At 43.2% G+C, this 16,983-nt stretch overlaps 1 protein-coding gene across 4 annotated transcripts in view; it reads right to left on the reverse strand.

The window, feature by feature from the left end:
* The window catches only part of ETV6 (ETS variant transcription factor 6), a 255,374-nt gene that overhangs the window by 32,298 nt on the left and 206,093 nt on the right, over positions 1-16,983 (reverse strand). For all 4 annotated transcript variants that reach the window (XM_033222848.1, XM_033222846.1, XM_033222845.1 and 1 more), the window contains one exon: positions 14,288-14,422. In XM_033222848.1, the coding sequence (XP_033078739.1) occupies positions 14,288-14,422 (135 nt within the window). The remainder of the gene's footprint in view (positions 1-14,287; positions 14,423-16,983) is intronic.

The following is a 16,983-nucleotide window of genomic DNA, read 5'->3' on the forward strand; positions in this document are numbered from 1 at the left end:
CAAAAGTGCCTCATCATTGGAATAGCTATCAATAGGAGACTGATTTAATAAATTATAGTATATATCTCTAAACATGGAGTACTATGTAAATGTAAAAAGGAATGAGGAGTATCTCAATATTTTGCTAAGGACTAGCATCCAGAATCTATGGTTAGATACGAAAAGCAAGATGATTTATGATCTGCCACCACTTATCTAAACAAGGAAAGGGGGAGTTTTAGTTGCAACAACGGTAGAGTGGCTTGTACCAAAGGAACGTCCTACGGATAGAAATGAAAGAAACTGGCCGGGAGCGGTGGCTCAAGCCTGTAATCCCAGCACTTTGGGAGGCCGAGACAGGCGGATCACGAGGTCAGGAGATTGAGACCATCCTGGCTAACACGGTGAAACCCCGTCTCTACTAAAAAAATACAAAAATCTAGCCAGGTGAGGTGGCGGCACCTGTAGTCCCAGCTACTCGGGAGGCTGAGGCAGGAGAATGGCGGGAACCCGGGAGGCGGAGCTTGCAGTGAGCTGAGATCCGGCCACTGCACTCCAGCCTGGGCGACAGAGCGAGACTCCGTCTCAAAAAAAAAAAAAGAAATGAAAGAAACTGTATTAAATACATTGAAAAAACTATTTGAAGGTATCAAGGGCAGACAAAAACTGGGATTTCACTCTTGAAAGAAGGACCTGCACAGAGTAAGGTCCATGTTTAAACAGCTTTCTCCCTGATTCCGCTGATCTCCTCACTGCCCTATGCTGCATGCTCCTCCCCAGCCTGTGCTGCACAGGGCAGTTAGAAGATAAACAGAAAGTTGCTTGAGATAGAGTAGGTAGCTGCCAGAATGGCAGAAAATTGAAGAAACAAATCCCACACAGTGGGAGCCTCAGAGGGGAGAGTGATTAAATGTAAAAGTTTCCTCAAATTCCTGTCTGACTACTGAATAGCCCAAGTGCCAGGGAGACCCTTTGGAGTTCATTGAAAAGCAACAATTGTATAATCAAAAGATATGAGCAGAAATCTCAGCTACTGGCTACTGCAGTGGAGACACAGTTCAGAGTTTGAGTCTCACCAAGTTTGAAGGCTCTGTAAACACTTCAGGCTATTTGTTACCCCCGAATGACCACAATGTAGGAGTAAAAGCCCTAGGACAAGGGGATCTGGCTAAGGGCAAAAGGCAAAATAGAAACAAACTGGACCTAATGAAACGTAAGACCATGCCTCTACAGATTTAAAGTCACTGGCCAGTAATTTGATTGCCTGCTAGAACAAAAGTCAACACTCTTCAGTGGAATAGAACACAATCCAGTGTCTCAACGTGCTCAGCACCCAGTCGCAATTTTCTAGATATGAGAAGAAATACAAACATGCTACTCATAATAAGGGGGCAAGGCCATCAACAGAAACAGAACTTGAGATAATGCAGATGTTGGAACTAGCCAAACAAACAAACAGAAAAACTTTAGAGCAGCTATTACAAATAAGTTCAAGCCCTAAAAGAAAACGATGGTGGTAATAAATGATGACACATAGAGCCCGCCAAAAGGGAAATGGAATTAAAAAAAGAGAAAATAAAGATTCTATAACTGAAAAGTATAATATCTGAAATGAAAGACTGGACTAGATGGACTTAATAGCAGAATGGAGATGACAGAAGAAAGGGTTAGAAAATTCGAAGACAGATCAGTAAAAATGAAATCCAAACAAAACAAATCCTCAGTGACCTGTGGAACAATATCACATGGTCTAACACACATGTAATTGGTGTCCAAGAAGGAGAATATAGAAAGAAACAGGGTAGCATAAATTTAAAAATAATGGCTAGATTGTCCTCAAATTTGGTAACAACATTATCAACAACAGTAAATTCAAAGATCCAAGAATCTCAAGTAAGATATGTAAAATGAAAACCACACCCAGGTACATCACAGTCAAACTGCTGAAAACCAAAAATAAAGAGAAAATCTTGAAAGCAACAAGAGGAAAAAAAGAAACTATATACAGGGGGAGATTATACTAATATGCTATATATCTATAGTATGATAGTATATATGATACATGGTATATAACTAATACTATATAAGTATATAGTTATACAGTATATATGTATACACGAATATTTATAATATATTATATATATGAATATATTAATTATGATTGACCTCTTTAAAAAAACCTGAAGAGAGGGACTGCTCAAATACACACACAAGAAGGATACAGATGGGAACCTATAGATTGAAAAAGACTTAAGAGATACATTAACCATTTGCAATGTATGGATGTTGTTTGGATTCTGATTCAAACTGTAAAAAACATGTTTTTTTTTTTTTTTGAGACGGAGTTTCGCTTTTGTTGTCCAGGCTGGAGTGCAATGGAGCCATCTCGGCTTACTGCAACCTCCGCCTCCCGGAATTCAGGCGATTCTCCTGCCTCAGCCTTCCTGAGCAGCTGGGATTACAGGCATGTGCCACCATGCCTGGCTAATTTTGTATTTTTAGTAGAGACGGGGTTTCTGCATGTTGGTCAGGCTGGTCTCGAACTTTAGACCTCAGATGATCCACCCACCTCGGCCTCCCAAAGTGCTGGGATGATAGGCGTGAGCCACCGCGCCTGGCTGTAAAAAACATTTATGAGATGGTTGGCGAAAAGTGAACACTAGTAGATTATTTGATGATACCAAGGAACTACTAGTGTCCAAGTGATATGATGGTCCTGTGATTGATTTTATAGAGTCTTTTTTGAGACCTATGTTGATACTAGGTCTTTGACTTGTTCTGGTCAAAGAGCAAGTACTTTTTTTTTTTTTTTTTGAGACAGATTCTCGCTCTGTTGCCCAGGCTGGAGTGCAGTGACGCGATCTCGGCTCACTGCAAGCTCCGCCTCCCGGGTTCACACCGTTCTCCTGCCTCAGCCTCCCGAGTAGCTGGAACTACAGGCACCTGCCACCACGCCTGGCTAATTTTTTGCATTTTTAATAGAGATGGGGTTTCACTGTGTTAGCCAGGATGGTCTCGATCTCCTGACCTTGTGATCCACCTGCCTCGGCCTCCCAGAGTGCTGGGATTACAGGCGTGAGCCACCGCACCCGGCCTGTTGATACTATTTACAAGGGAAATTATATATCTGGGATTTGCTATAAAATAATCTGGGATGGTGAAGGAGAGAGGAGGTAGACCACAGGGGAAAACAAGATTGGCCTTGAGTTGACCATCAAAACTGGTGATGGGTACATGATGATTCATTATACAATTCTCTTTACTTTTGTATAGGTTTGATATTTCCTGTTGTAAAAAGCTTTTTTCTTTTTTTTAAAACTGCTTAATTAACCTTGCAAGGATATAGGTTGGGATGACAAGCACTAACTTCCTCACTTTAACCCAAATGCATATAAATGCTTACCAGGCACCGACTAAAATGATCTGTAATCTTCTGGAGATAAGGCAAACTTTCCTTTTATAGATAATATGGATCTCAATTCTGCTGCCCATAGAAATGTATTTATCTTTTATCCATGGTTCACTTTTCATTTGCCACAGAGTATGATCACCGTAAACAACTGAAGACTTCCGGTTTGAACTTTCCTATATTTTCTTCTAAATGCCATTTACAGAATGTCTTTCTTTACTTAAAAGCTTATTAAGGTTTAAAATACTTAAGGATGATGAAGACCATGTATTGAAAAATCCCATTTCCTGAATCCATTTCCCATCTTATAAATTTCAAAACAGTCACAGGCGTTGGTCAGTAATCTGGTTACCTGCAGGCTTTCTTTGATGTTCTGGGCTTCAAGGCTTAGTGTGTGGGTGTGCACTCAGGCCGGGCCTTAGGAAGTCTGGGAGGACCAGGAGAGGAAGAACTTTCATGCCAAGCGTAAAGGAGGAACTGATGTAATGTCCTGGAGAGATTTCACTCTCCGTTCCTGCCCAGACCTTGGGAACAATGCAGGAGGGTGATAGTGCTTTGGATAATCCAACTCAGATTCTACTTTGGACTCAGGATCCAGGCAGGAACAGGGCTTGGAGGAGCTTTATTTATTTATTTCTCTGCAGATATCACTCAAAGAGGAAGTACTTGATGAAGCTGATAACATTAACAGTAGAGAACTGGATCCGAGGGTATTTAATTGCAGGCTCCTGGTGGTCTGGGCACAACCACTGTCAAGGCCGAGAGGCCTGCAATGAGACCTTGCAAGCTTTGTTTCAGTCTGCAAAGCAGTGCCCGTGTACCGAGTAGGCTATGACGTTCTTAGCCTGCTGCGTGCCGCCTCTGTTATTATAAGTTGGCAACAGGGCATGGAAACTTACGAGACCAGAGCCGGCAGGCAGAGAAGCTCCGGACACAGGAAATGCACTGAGCGGACAGTGGGTGCATTAAATCCCCCAGATGTAGGAGTCTTCTGTCTAAAACAAGAAGATTTTTTTGGTCTGGCCTTGATGTCTGGGTTTGTTCTTGGTGAGCTGCCCAGCTGGAAAACTGGGAAATGATCCACATTGCCCTCATTCTGAAGGTCTTGATATGGAAGGGAAATATACAAGGAAGAGGGAGGGAAAGCCAGATGTAATTAGTCCCTGTGGACACAGAAGGAAGGGAGGAAGAAAGACCAAGGACTGGCAGGGAACTGTCATTCTGGTTGGAAGTGTTTTCTGATCTCAAACCTTTTTCCTTGTAGACCTCTGTTAGACACAAATAATCCCTTCTTCTCACTGCCAAACAGCCTAAAATAAACCAGGACTTTAAATGTGGTAATTTTCTTTACACAAAGGTCTGATTTCTTATCCTTTCCTCTTGTTAGGAAAGTTTCTCTACTTAAAAATTCATAAAAATTTGACCCAAGTTAATCACGCTATAAATAATAAATAACTGGTAAACCTAAACAAACAAACAAAAATCGCCTTTGGTGAAAGTTTTGACTGGTAAGTTTCCAGGGTACAGCAAAGGCTAAGATCAAGTTTGCATCTCACACACCAGGATCACATTTCCACCATTGTGCTTTTCCTAATTCCACAGATGCTGGTCAGAGAAGAAGGTCACCAGGGAGACGCAAATGAACAGGCCCAGCAGGTAATGCTCACTCAAGCCTTAGTCCACTGGGTTTCACTTTCTCCCTATCCCAGTCATTTTGTTAAAATTTAGTGGGAAGTATGAATGATACACAGAGCTAGACAGAAGTCATAAGCTCAAGGTCTTGAGGTGGAATTCAAACTATATTTCATACACCACTCCCAGTCTCCTATGCCCATTAGGGGATGAATATCTCTCCCCCAAAATTCGTAAGTTGAAGTCCTAACCCCTAGTACCCTCAGGATGTGACCTTATTTGGAAAGAGGGTCCTTGCAGATGCAACTAGTTAGCATGAGGTCATTTTATGAACAGTCAATATGATTGGTGTCTTTATAAAAAGTATACTTTGGACTTAGAGACATACATAGAGGAAGAAAGGAGGTGAAGATGAAGGCAGAGACCTCCAAGGCAAGGAATGCCAAAGCTTGCCAGCAAACCATCAAAAAGAGGAGAGAGTCATGGAACAGATCCTATCTCAAAGCTCTCAGAAGGAACCAACTCCGGCACACCATGTTGACCATGGACTTCTAGCCTCCAGAACTGTGAGATGATAAATATCTGTCGTTTAAGCCACCCAGTTTGGGGTACTTTGTTACAGCGGCCCTAGCTAACTAATACACCTCCTACTCCAGTTACCTGAGGTTCAACCTCTGCTTGGTTTGGAGCCTTTTCCCTTGACTGTGTGCCCGGCATTTCAGCCTATTCATCCCCACAATGTGCCAATGTCACTGAACTCCCTTGGAGGGCCTGAGAAGAAAACTGCCCTAGTTTGGAGTGGATGATTCACATATGTTTGAGGTTACCAACAATAAACTCTGTGTACCCTCCTAGAATTTTATAAGCATTTGATGAAAGGGGCTAAACGAAACAAAATGGGTAACTTGTAGTACTCTGAGGCTTAATCTTCATGACTGCAGCAGGCCTGGGCAGGACTGCTTCCAAACAGGCCACCTTTCCAGGGGATCAGTAGAGAGAGTACATGCACATCTGCCGACACAGGAGGCCTCACAATCGGGGCTGCAGACTGTCCTGCTCTTCACAGGCAGTATAGGGGAGTCTCCTTTGTCTCCATAAAGCAGCACAAAAGAAGTGAATTAAGAAATCAAGAGACTGGATTTCCAATAAGCCAATTAGGTCTGTTTGGGTAAACCTCTCAATTATGTATAAGGCCTGGAGTCACAGGTGGCAGAGAGATAAGGCGGAGAGGCCTTGGAGTGGGGAAAAGAGCAAGATGATCCCTTAACTGAGGGCTTCCTTCTCTGGAGGTGAAATCAAACTGCTCCCAGCTCCTTATCTCAAAGATCAGATGGCATTTCCCTAGGGGTAAAGGAAGTCTCTTGGAGACTTCCTGCCTGTCTTGTGAGAGTCTTTCATGCATATTAGGGATCTCTTGCCCCTAAAACTTCTGGCTTAAGAGAGTATGCTAGCCCTAGGGCTAAAAATAGCCTCCAGTTGGAGGACCCCAGTGCAGGCAGGGAGGGTGAGGATCCCTTCTGCAATAGGCCGAGGGCCCAGATGCAAAGAGGGTCTCCGCACAATCCAGTCCCTACACGCCGTCAGAAAAAACACATGCTGCAGCAGGGGCAAGGGTCAGAAGGTAAAAGGTCATGCTGCCCTACGCCCTGAAATATAGGAGGCAAAGCAGGAAGAAAGGTCCTGGAGACGAAAGCAGGACTTGCAGAAGGCTGGAATGAGGCCGGGTCAAGGGAAAAAGGTGTTAAGTGGTGCTCAGAGGCCCAGCTCCCAGGGAGAGCAGGAAGTCAAGATCTTGACCTGTTTCTGATGGGACCTGTCATTACCTGCTGCCAGATTCAAGATTCTCAGAACAGAAAGGGGTGCAAAAAGGCTAACCTTGTAGTTCTTAAGGGAGGAGACAGCCAGAAGTTTAATACAAAGGTTCCAAAGGGGTCATGGAGGACTCAGCGCTCGGCAGGTATTGCCAGGTAACATAGAAGGCAAGCAGTGCTCACTTCCAAACAGGCTGTGTTGTCAGAGTAATGAAGACTGGCACTTTAAATGTATTTTCCCACAGAAACCATAGTGCAGATGAATCCACGAAGGTGTTCTTGGATAACAGCGAGGGAGGCAACAGCCCTTCCCTACGTATAAGGTGCACAAACCTGATGTTTGCACAAAGTGCGTGCAGTTGTGATATTGAGAATGGTTAAGAAAAGTGGAAGGAAAAACCAACTGCACAACATTGTGAATAGACTTACCACTACCGAAGTACACCTAAAAATGGTTAAAATGGTAAATGTTGTGTATTTCATCCCAATTAAAAATTTACATAAAAAGAGGGGGGAAAACAACCAAATAATAGTCAGAAATATTGAATCGTGATAATGAGTAACATTTACTGAGTGCTTGGCTATTCTAAGGGCATTTTCCATATTAACTCATTTCTTTCTTTCTTGTTTTTCTTCTTTTCTTTTTTTTTTTTTTGAGACGTAGTCTCACTGTGTCGCCCAGGCTGGAGACTCATTTCTTTCTTACGTCAACCCTTTGAGATAGGTCCTGTCATTTTCCTTCTATTACAGGTGGAGATCTGAGACCCAAGGCAGTTGCCTGAAGTCACACAGCCGGTAAACTGGGGAGCTGGGATTAGAACCCAGGTAGTCGGGGGATCTAGAGTGCATGCATATACGTGCCAGCATGCTCTCTGGCTCCGTCATGTATTACACGGTTAATATGTGTAACGAAGATGTCAAACCCCAGCCCACAGCCTCCTTGACCCTGCAGTCATCAACACGATTCCAGCAAAACTAGAGAATTGAGTGGTTTTACAACAACCATAACAGGATGTGACTTGAGCAGCTAACGATTGCATCTACCTGGTGCCTACTAAGCAACTGTAGTGAGGGGCCAGCTTTCAAGGCGTGATCTCCTCAGGGGTTGGGTGACAGCCAGTGCTTCTGCTCTCAGAAGCCGGTGCCTGGCTCAGAACCTACAGTTCTCACAGGCTGGGAGATTTTCATGATGCTAAGCTGGTCCATCCCAAGGGAGTTAATCATCTACAAGGGTGAATTCAGTCCAATTCAGCAAGAGTTTTTAATATTATGAACTAGACATACTTTGGAGTCTCAAAAGTCATCTTTGACATTTTTTGGTATAAATTTGGCAGTAACGTAAGCAGGGGACCTGCCACACACTGTACCCCAGTCAGGTGACCTGAAAACTGCTTTGGCGTCCTCATCTCCACAACTTCTACTCATCTTTCAATCATGTGCTCTATTTTCAGGGCTCCTGCACTACAAACATTTATGAAAATGTATTTTGGTCTCCTCATTCCGCGCAGTGGAATGAATGCAGGCACTGGCATCAACCCCACCTGGGTTTAAATCTCAGCGTTGCTACTTGATTTTGGGGCATGTTACTTTATTGCTCTTAACCTTTATTTTTTCATCTATAAAGTGGAGATAATAATATCACCTTCTTTTATAGGGTGGTGGTGAGGATTAAATGATTCAAACATATAAGAACTTAGAACAGGGCCGGCACACAACAAGGACCCAATAACTGTTAGCTATTCTTTTGTTATTAAGAAGCAGATTCATATACCTCATCTTCTTTAATTATCTCATGAAAATTGTATACAAATTCCTTCTGCCAAAGCAGTCTTTCGGCACTTGGGTTTGGTGGTGGGGCAGGAGGGGTACGATTCCCCTCAATAAAGCAATCATATAAATAAAACTTCTGTGGGCCATCACAGAACACACGCCACCCTCTCCATCTCTCACAAAGAAATGACTTCTCTCAATTATCGAGCCATTCCCATGTGCTAGTTGTAAGAAAAACTGAGATCAATTGTACTTCGAGGCTTGAAATTTCTCACCACTTGCGATTTCCACATTTACCTCGTGATAAAGAGTTGTCCCAGAGCAGAACTGCCACCTTAAACTGCACCCAGTACTACAGAAACAATCTCAGCCCTGTATATCTGTGAATATCTGCACACGAAAGTGATTAAGAATCACTGCTCCATAATCTCTTTGATGGGGCAGAGGAAAGGATGGGACTGAAGAGCTGAAATTATCAAGCTCCAAGGGGGTGATGGGATGAGAACGTTGGAGAAATCCAGATCTTGCTCCTTCTCCCTACAGACTGCACATCCAGTCCCATGGGGCAGTTCTGCGGAGCTGGTCCCATTCAGAGACTTTAGCCCAGAAGGGAGGCCTATTTTATGTTTCCACTGAGCTTGAAGGGGGCCAATATTCAAGTAGTTCCAACACCAGAGGACAAGTGACAATTAAATTATATATATATATATATGGGGATAAAACCCAAAATAAAAGAATCTAAGGTATGAAAAGAAGTTATCAACACACCTGCAACGTGATAAAATAAATTTATTTTATAGTCATTTGCTGGTCTGCTATTTCTAAAGATGCTTTGCCTCCTGGTTTTTGTGAAAGAAGTAATATCATTGTTTACCTCCTTTCTACATAACTACCTACCTGCATTCTAATTCATATTACAAAGATAAAATGAGTCATAACAGTCAAGGAAAAAGAATGTCCTTAAACTGAGCTTTTTATGATGAAATCAGTGAATGACACTACTCTTGCTGCCACTCTCAGAGGGGCAATGTTATCTGAAGTTCTCAATAAGGTGAGACAAATCAGGACAGAAGAGATTTTCTCCTGCTTCTGAGCAACACCAGGCAGGACACTGCTATGATTTTCTAGATTTTAGATGCTCAAGACCCCGAAGGAAGGGAATACGTCTTATCTTCATATCACCCAGGAAGACTCAGATTCCTTGGATGTAATGTGGGGATTTGAGAGCTGTAAGAGACTGCAGAAACCATTTAGTCTAATCCCCTTCTTATAACTGGGGAGACAGAGTCAGAGAAATGAGAAACTTTAGCCCTTATGATCTGTTCTGGCAGAATGAAGGGTTAGGACCTGGTTTCCCGACTTCCAGATCTCATCCTTTAAAACACTTACACACACACACACACACACACACACACACACCCACTCACCCCAGTTTGTTGAGGATGGTCTGGTTCTGGTTTTGCCTGAATATCTGATATGTAGTCCTTGCTTACTTACTGATGGAGCCCTGTGTCACTGTCATAAGTGTGTTGGTATGGGTGAAAAATTATAAGATTAATCAAATTATATAAAATCACCCTCCCTTCCCATAACTGATAAGTAAGGAAGAAGGGTGAAAATGCTGGTTTTTCTAGAGGTAAGTGTAATCTGAGGACTGCTTTGCTCAAGGCATGATGTGATTTCAGAATGGAGTACATTATAGAGGTAATGAATGTTCACATATAGAGAGTTTGAATTAGCAGGATGATCATCCTCGTCTACTGTCAGGGCATGGAGGGGAACCTCTGAGCTAACACCAACTTCCTAGCTTTTAGCACTGTCACGTGGCTACTAAGGAAGGCATGATTTCAATGTAAGAAAGTCATAGAGGATACATGTGGGGAACTGGTGCTAGATTGAGCAAGACACATTTGTACTGTGACATAAATGCCCATTGTGAAATTATGAATGTCTGAACTGGTTAAGTTTGTGGCCACAATGAGGTGAAATCACAAGGCGGTTGAATGATGCCTTGTGTTTGCACTTGACCGTGCATGCTTCACTGTGCCAGGCTGCTTAACAGCTGAGTCGGGCCTTGTTCTCTTTCCATTCTGTCATTCCTATCCACCTACCCACCTACCTACCTACCCACTTACCTACTTACTTATGTCAAGTTGGTAGCAACATGTGTCATCTTGGGTTAACATACTTTTATATGGAACTGTATTCCCAGTTATGTAAAAAAAAATCACTGGGGAAGTAATATTTGGTATGTGTAATTTCACTTGACAGATTTTTTTTTTCAGAACCAGAGCTTTCTGTATGTTAACATATGCCCACATCAATCATCTGTTATCCTTCATAATTAAATGTAACAGTATTGATTCTGGAAACAATTTACGTTGAGCTGGATTTTTTTCTTTTCAGTGGAGAAGAAGGGAAAGAGAGAGGAAGCAGCTGGAGGCAGGACACTTGTGCTGATTCATGCACCTCTCTACTTGTTCTCTTTGTCATCAAGGGCACTATATAGCTGAAAGGCAGGGGGATAGGGAGAGGGCCACCTCTTCATGTCACCTCTGTGCCTTGGACAGTTCTCCCTGGATACCACCTGATAAAGACCTACACTTCTCTCCTTGTCGTGTGCATCTGTTCATCGGAGCACATGCGCCCTGTCTGAATAGACAAAGGAGGGGGACATATGCTCTCAGACTTTGCTTCCTGGCCATCAGCTTTAAGGAATGGTCTCTGAAAATGCTCTACTTTTAAGAGCTGGGTCTGAAGCAGAGCTAACTGGTCTGCAGAGCAATGACACCCTTGACCTCAGCCTCATTAGCGCCATTCTCGTACCTACCGAGCTCACCACTACCGACATCGTAATACTTGAGAGAAAGCTCATTACGGCATATGCGGTGGCACATCTGTATTTACTTGGTTTGAGAGTAGCTCTCAGAGTAAGCCAGCTTTCTCTATTGCTGAGCTCCTGCAAATGAGAACAACAAACACACCTACTTCTGAGTCAAATCAGGCCAAGGGGAAAAGAGGAAGGATCTGTGAGGAGGAGAGACCATAAGCCTCCAATCACACTCAGGAATAAAATGGGGCTAGAAATTCCAAATGAGAGTTAAAAAAAAATAATGAGAGAAAGAGATAATGAGAGAGAGAAAGAAAACCCATCCCATACCCTTTGTATCTGAAAGGCAGGCTAGGTAATATATTTCTTGCCTTAATGTCAAGCTTCAGTAAACCCACCTCCTCTTCTCTAGAGTGGCTGCTGGCTATTATGCAAGCCGGAAATGCACATGGCAGGAAGAGCAAAAGAATGAAAAACCGAATTGGGCGAGGAGGGCAGCTGCTAAATTTAGCAAGGGTAGCGTGAGGGGAGGAAAGGATGAGAGGAAGGCAGTGAGCCTGCACAAAATGCTGTTCGTTCTCCATCACGGAAGCGAGGGGCCCTGCTGTGAAATGCTTGGCACAAGGAGGTGATGTCAGTCGTCAGGAGTCAGGCTCTCTTTTGTGAAGTGTTAATTAGGAAAAACAAGAAACTTCTCATCTTTTGGTTTGCCAACAACCAAACAAAAATGTTAGCCCTGCTCTTGGGGATGAGCAATCATTTTAAGGAAATGCCCCAAGGGACCACAGTTGGAGGTCCCCAGTAATCTGGACCTAAGGAAAAGTACATATGAAGCAATTGGTGCACGTCTGGACATCTGTTGTCTGACCGATCCGAGTGGGAGGATGTGGGTATCATGACCCTCAGAGGCACGATCCATCACTGAGTGCTCGAGCTGTTCAACTGTTTAATGCAATGGTGTTCAAGTAAGGTGTTTTTTGGTTTTGTTTTGTTTTGTTTTTCTGAGACGGCGTCTCGCTTGGTCGCCCAGGCTGGAGTGCAGTGGTGCCATCTCGGCTCAGCCTCCCGAGTAGCTAGGACTACAGGCGCCCACCACCATGCCCGGCTCAATGTTTTGTTTTTTTTTTTGAGATGGAATCTCGCTCTGTCACCCAGGCTGGAGTGCAGTGGCGTGATCGCGGCTCACTTTAAGTTCTGCCTTCCGGGTTCACACCATTCTCCTGCCTCAGCCTCCTGAGTAGCTGGGACTACAGGCACCCGCCACCATGCCCGGCTAATTTTTTTTTGTATTTTTAGTAGAGACGGGGTTTCACCGTGTTAGCCAGGATGGTCTCGATCTCCTGACCTCGTGATCTGCCCACCTTGGCCTCCCAAAATGCTGGGATTACAGGCGTGAGCCACCACGGCCAGCCTCAAGTAAGGTTTTTATACTCTGTTTCCGGGCCCCAGCACCTATTGTGGAACTAGGTCCAGGGCCTAAATTAAATTCTGGTCTTTTGCTTTCTAATAATGATTAAGAGGAACACCCGGGACACTTGAAATAAACACGGACACTGAGTGCACTCTAACCAGCCTCCTGTGATGCCTGATGCAGAAAGCCCTGACCCAACACTGAGTTCATAGATTTGGGTGTTTTTCTTTCCTTCCTCCAGCTTTTATTACCCCCTGCTAAAAACACCTTCAATGACTTCCCATTTCTTTCCTCCCTACTCCGGAAATCAAAGTTCTCCACACTCTGGTTCCAAGGTAAGCCCCTTGAACTAGCTCTGCAATGACAAAATGGTGATCATTGTGAAGGCAAGGGTGATGGCTCAGAGGGGTTTATTTATTTTATTTTATTTGGAGTATGTTTGAAATTTTTTGTAATAAAAGAGTGGGGGAAGATAAGCTCTATAATCCAAGTCATCTAACTGCTCTCTGTTCCAAAAGCCTTAAGCCACCCTCATGTCATTTTCTTTGCCTGGAATGTTCTTCACTTCAACCTTATCAGAATCCTGCTGGATTTCTAAGGCGGGGTCCACAACCTCCAGGTCACTGACCGGTACCCGTCCATGGCCTGTTAGGAACCGGGCTGCACAGCAGGAGGTGAGCGGTGGGCAAGTGAGTGAAGCTTTATCTGTATCTACAGCTGCTCCCCACTGCTCGCATTACTGCCTGAGTTCCACCTGTCAGATCAGCAGCGGCATGAGATCCTCATAGAAGCACAAACACTATCATGAACTGTCCATGTGAACGATCTAGTTGTGCACTCCTTACGGAATCGAATGGCTGATGATCTGTCACTGTCTCCCGTCACCCCCAGATGGGACCATCTAGTTGCAGGAAAACAAGCTCAGGGTTCCCACTGATTCTACATTATGGTGGATTATATAATTATTTCATTATGTATTACAATGTAATAATAATAGAAATAAAGTGCATAATAAATGTAACGCACTTGAGTCATCCCAAACCATCCCTCACCTCCACTGTTGGTGGAAAAATTGTCTTCCACAAAACTGGTCCTTGGTGCCAAAAAGGTTGGGGACCACTGCTCTAAGGCATACTCCAGAGCTGCTTCCTTTATGAGCAGACCCTGCTTCCTGTACCTGGCTGTCACTGACCCTTCCACCACACCTTTACAGTGCCTACTATACGGTTACGCTTCTGTGCTTCTGTGTACACCCATCTCACTGCTTCACTGTGATTATGAGCTTCAGGGAACCAAGAGTGTATCTTGTACATCGTAAGCACTCAGTAATTGTCTGTTGAATGAAAAGTGAACTTACACGAATAAGACCAGCTTATCAAGTTAACAATTAAACTTCTTGGATTTGTCTAAACCTCAGGCAAGAAAAGAGAAGCCTCTTCCAGTACCTTCTTCATGGTTCTGATGCAGTATAACCTCCGGCTGTGTGTGTATAGAGTTTCCAGGGTGGAAGAATGGTGAAAAAAGAATCCGAGGTTTCCTCTGCTTCAGAATATGCTGAAGGAGTTCATAGAGCACATCACCTGGAAAGAAAAAGGAAAGGAAAATCAGGAAATGGGAAAATTTTTTTCCAACAATTATTTACGGAGCAGCAGCTATGTGCCTGGCACTGTGCCAAAGATATAACTGGGGAGAAAACAGGCCTGCCACCGCCTACCCTCACCAAGCTCACGGGACACCGAATGCAGCACTTGAAACTCAAAAGGTCACAGCTATGTGAAGTTTTAAATCAAACTTTTTTGATCATGAAAATCATATACTTTTTTTTTTTTTTGAGACAGGGTCGCACTCTGTTGCTCATGCTGAAGTGCAGTGCCACGATCTCGGCTCACTACAACGTCCACCTCCTGGGCTCAAGTGATCCCCCCACCACAGCCCTCCAAATAGCTGGGACCACAGGTGTGAACCACCACACCCAGCTAATTTTTGTATTTTCAGTAGAGACAGGGTTTCACCATGTTGTTCAGGTTGGTCTCAAACTCCTGAGCTTAAGTGATTCACCCACCTAGGCCTCCCAAAGTGCTAGGATTACAGGTGTAAGCTACTGTGCACGGCCCCAAAAATGTTTTAAAAAGGCAGAAAATCAGAAAGAAAACAAAACATTACCTAGAATCTCATCACTAAGATACAGAAGCCCTGTTAATACTATCTACAGTTCTATAGTTAGAATCAGGCTTTTAATAGTTGGGTATCCTCTCTTCCCTCCACATTAGGTTTTGAATATTTTCCCACATTACTGAACTGCTTCAGTAGCTGCCTAACAATGGCAGGGAATTTAAACGATCCCAATTTATTGCTCTTATATTTGTGACGATGTTCTTTTTACATCTATCTTAGCGTGCACTTCAGATTACTCGAAGAATTATGAAGTCATTAAGAACATTTGTAATGCTCTAATGACAACTCATAGATTCTTCATAGAAATCTTCCCTACAGAGAAAAATATGCCTTTTTAACCAACCTCAATCCTAGGCAGGAAAAGAATAAACATGAAAAAAATTCACAAGTCCAGTTAGAGGTGGTAACTACTCAAGATACTCCGTAAGGAACTGGCATGTTCTGGGATGCTTCCCTCCTTTAAAAATGCACACAGGCATTGTTCCAAGGTTCCACAGTCTCTAGAAAATCATCTAGAGATGTCAGGCCATAGTCAGAGGATAGTAGGGGTTGGGTTGAGCGGGCACCTTTCTGTTCTGATATATTTGGTATTTGAAGTGTCCAAGGATTAATTAGCAAAAAACAAAACAAAACAAAAAACAAAAACAAAATCAAAACAAACCCAAAACATGTCATGGTCTTGTCCCACCCCTTGACTCTTAGATCCAAGTTGAAAATGCAGGTAGGTGCCTCAAAACCCTTTAGGGGTGGGTGATTAATCTTTAAAATATCACAGGCCTCTGACTATCTCCTCACACCCTTCTCCACACACAGATAGGCAGTCAGCAGTAATAACAAACAATAGGCCTTTGTCTCTAATTTTAGCGATTTTTTAAATAAATATTTTAATTACCAACTTAAATTCAAGGCATATTTTGGGTTGAAGCTATTGCTATATTATTTTTTCTTTCAAGTTCAGCATGGACCTGAGAAATGTTCCATATTAATTTCTTTTTTTCTACAAACACCCGCTCCTCTATCACTGATACTAAATAAAGCTCCAAGGATACCCGATTCTAAGGGATTCCTGAGGGAATTTTGTGTTTTCGCCTTGACTTTGTTCCTTCCTCTACCTTTGAAATTTGGTTGCTGTTAGTATAACTTTCTGCCACTACTTAGTATCATGACTAAATAAAGCAAAATACTTCAAAGACCTGCAGACACCATGTCACTTAGGTATTTTATTAAAAGGAGATGGGCAGGAAGATACAGAGGTGTCCTGGACCAGACTTTTGAAACTGCTATGTATAAGGGAGAACCATGGCACACATGACTGCATTTGAGAGCTGAGAACGGCTTCGGAATTCATTGAATCCAAACCTAGTAGTCATGGTGATGTCTCTGATGAGGCGGGGATAAGGAGCCTGAAATACAGTCCTATTTTAATGATTCATATTTTAATCTCATACAAAAATAAGCCCCTAATCAACACTTTGTTTCTTTTGGTTTAGTGTAATGACTTCCTGAACTTTTGCTAATTTACATGGCCTCACACTTGCTGGGTTTTATCAATGTTTTTTTTGGTAGTATGCGGAATAGAAAAATGAAAACATTGAAAAATGTGTTCCTGATGATTACTATTACTAAAAAAAAAGGTCAGTAATGAGTGTATCCATTTTGGAAGGGGAGGCCAGGAAATATAAATTTAGTGTCTGTGATGGTGTTCAGCTTGGTTCACTTAACCAGGCGAGCTGGTGTGGTGGTGGGAGGTGCTGACTGCAGAGGTGGGCACGGCTGCCTGGGTGGGAGTCCCAACTCCTGTGCACCAGGTGACCTTGAGCAAGTCCCTGAACTTCTCTGCAAAATGCAAATAATGGCACTGACCTCCAGCATTTGCTATGAGGGTTAAAGGAGGGAAAGGACAAGAAGCACCCAGAGTAGGGTCTGGTGCACAAACTGTTCCCTGGATCCCTCTTGGTGGCTGCTT

Source organism: Trachypithecus francoisi, unplaced genomic scaffold, assembly GCF_009764315.1.
Source record: "Trachypithecus francoisi isolate TF-2019V2 unplaced genomic scaffold, Tfra_2.0 Lachesis_group11, whole genome shotgun sequence".
NCBI lineage: Eukaryota > Metazoa > Chordata > Mammalia > Primates > Cercopithecidae > Trachypithecus > Trachypithecus francoisi.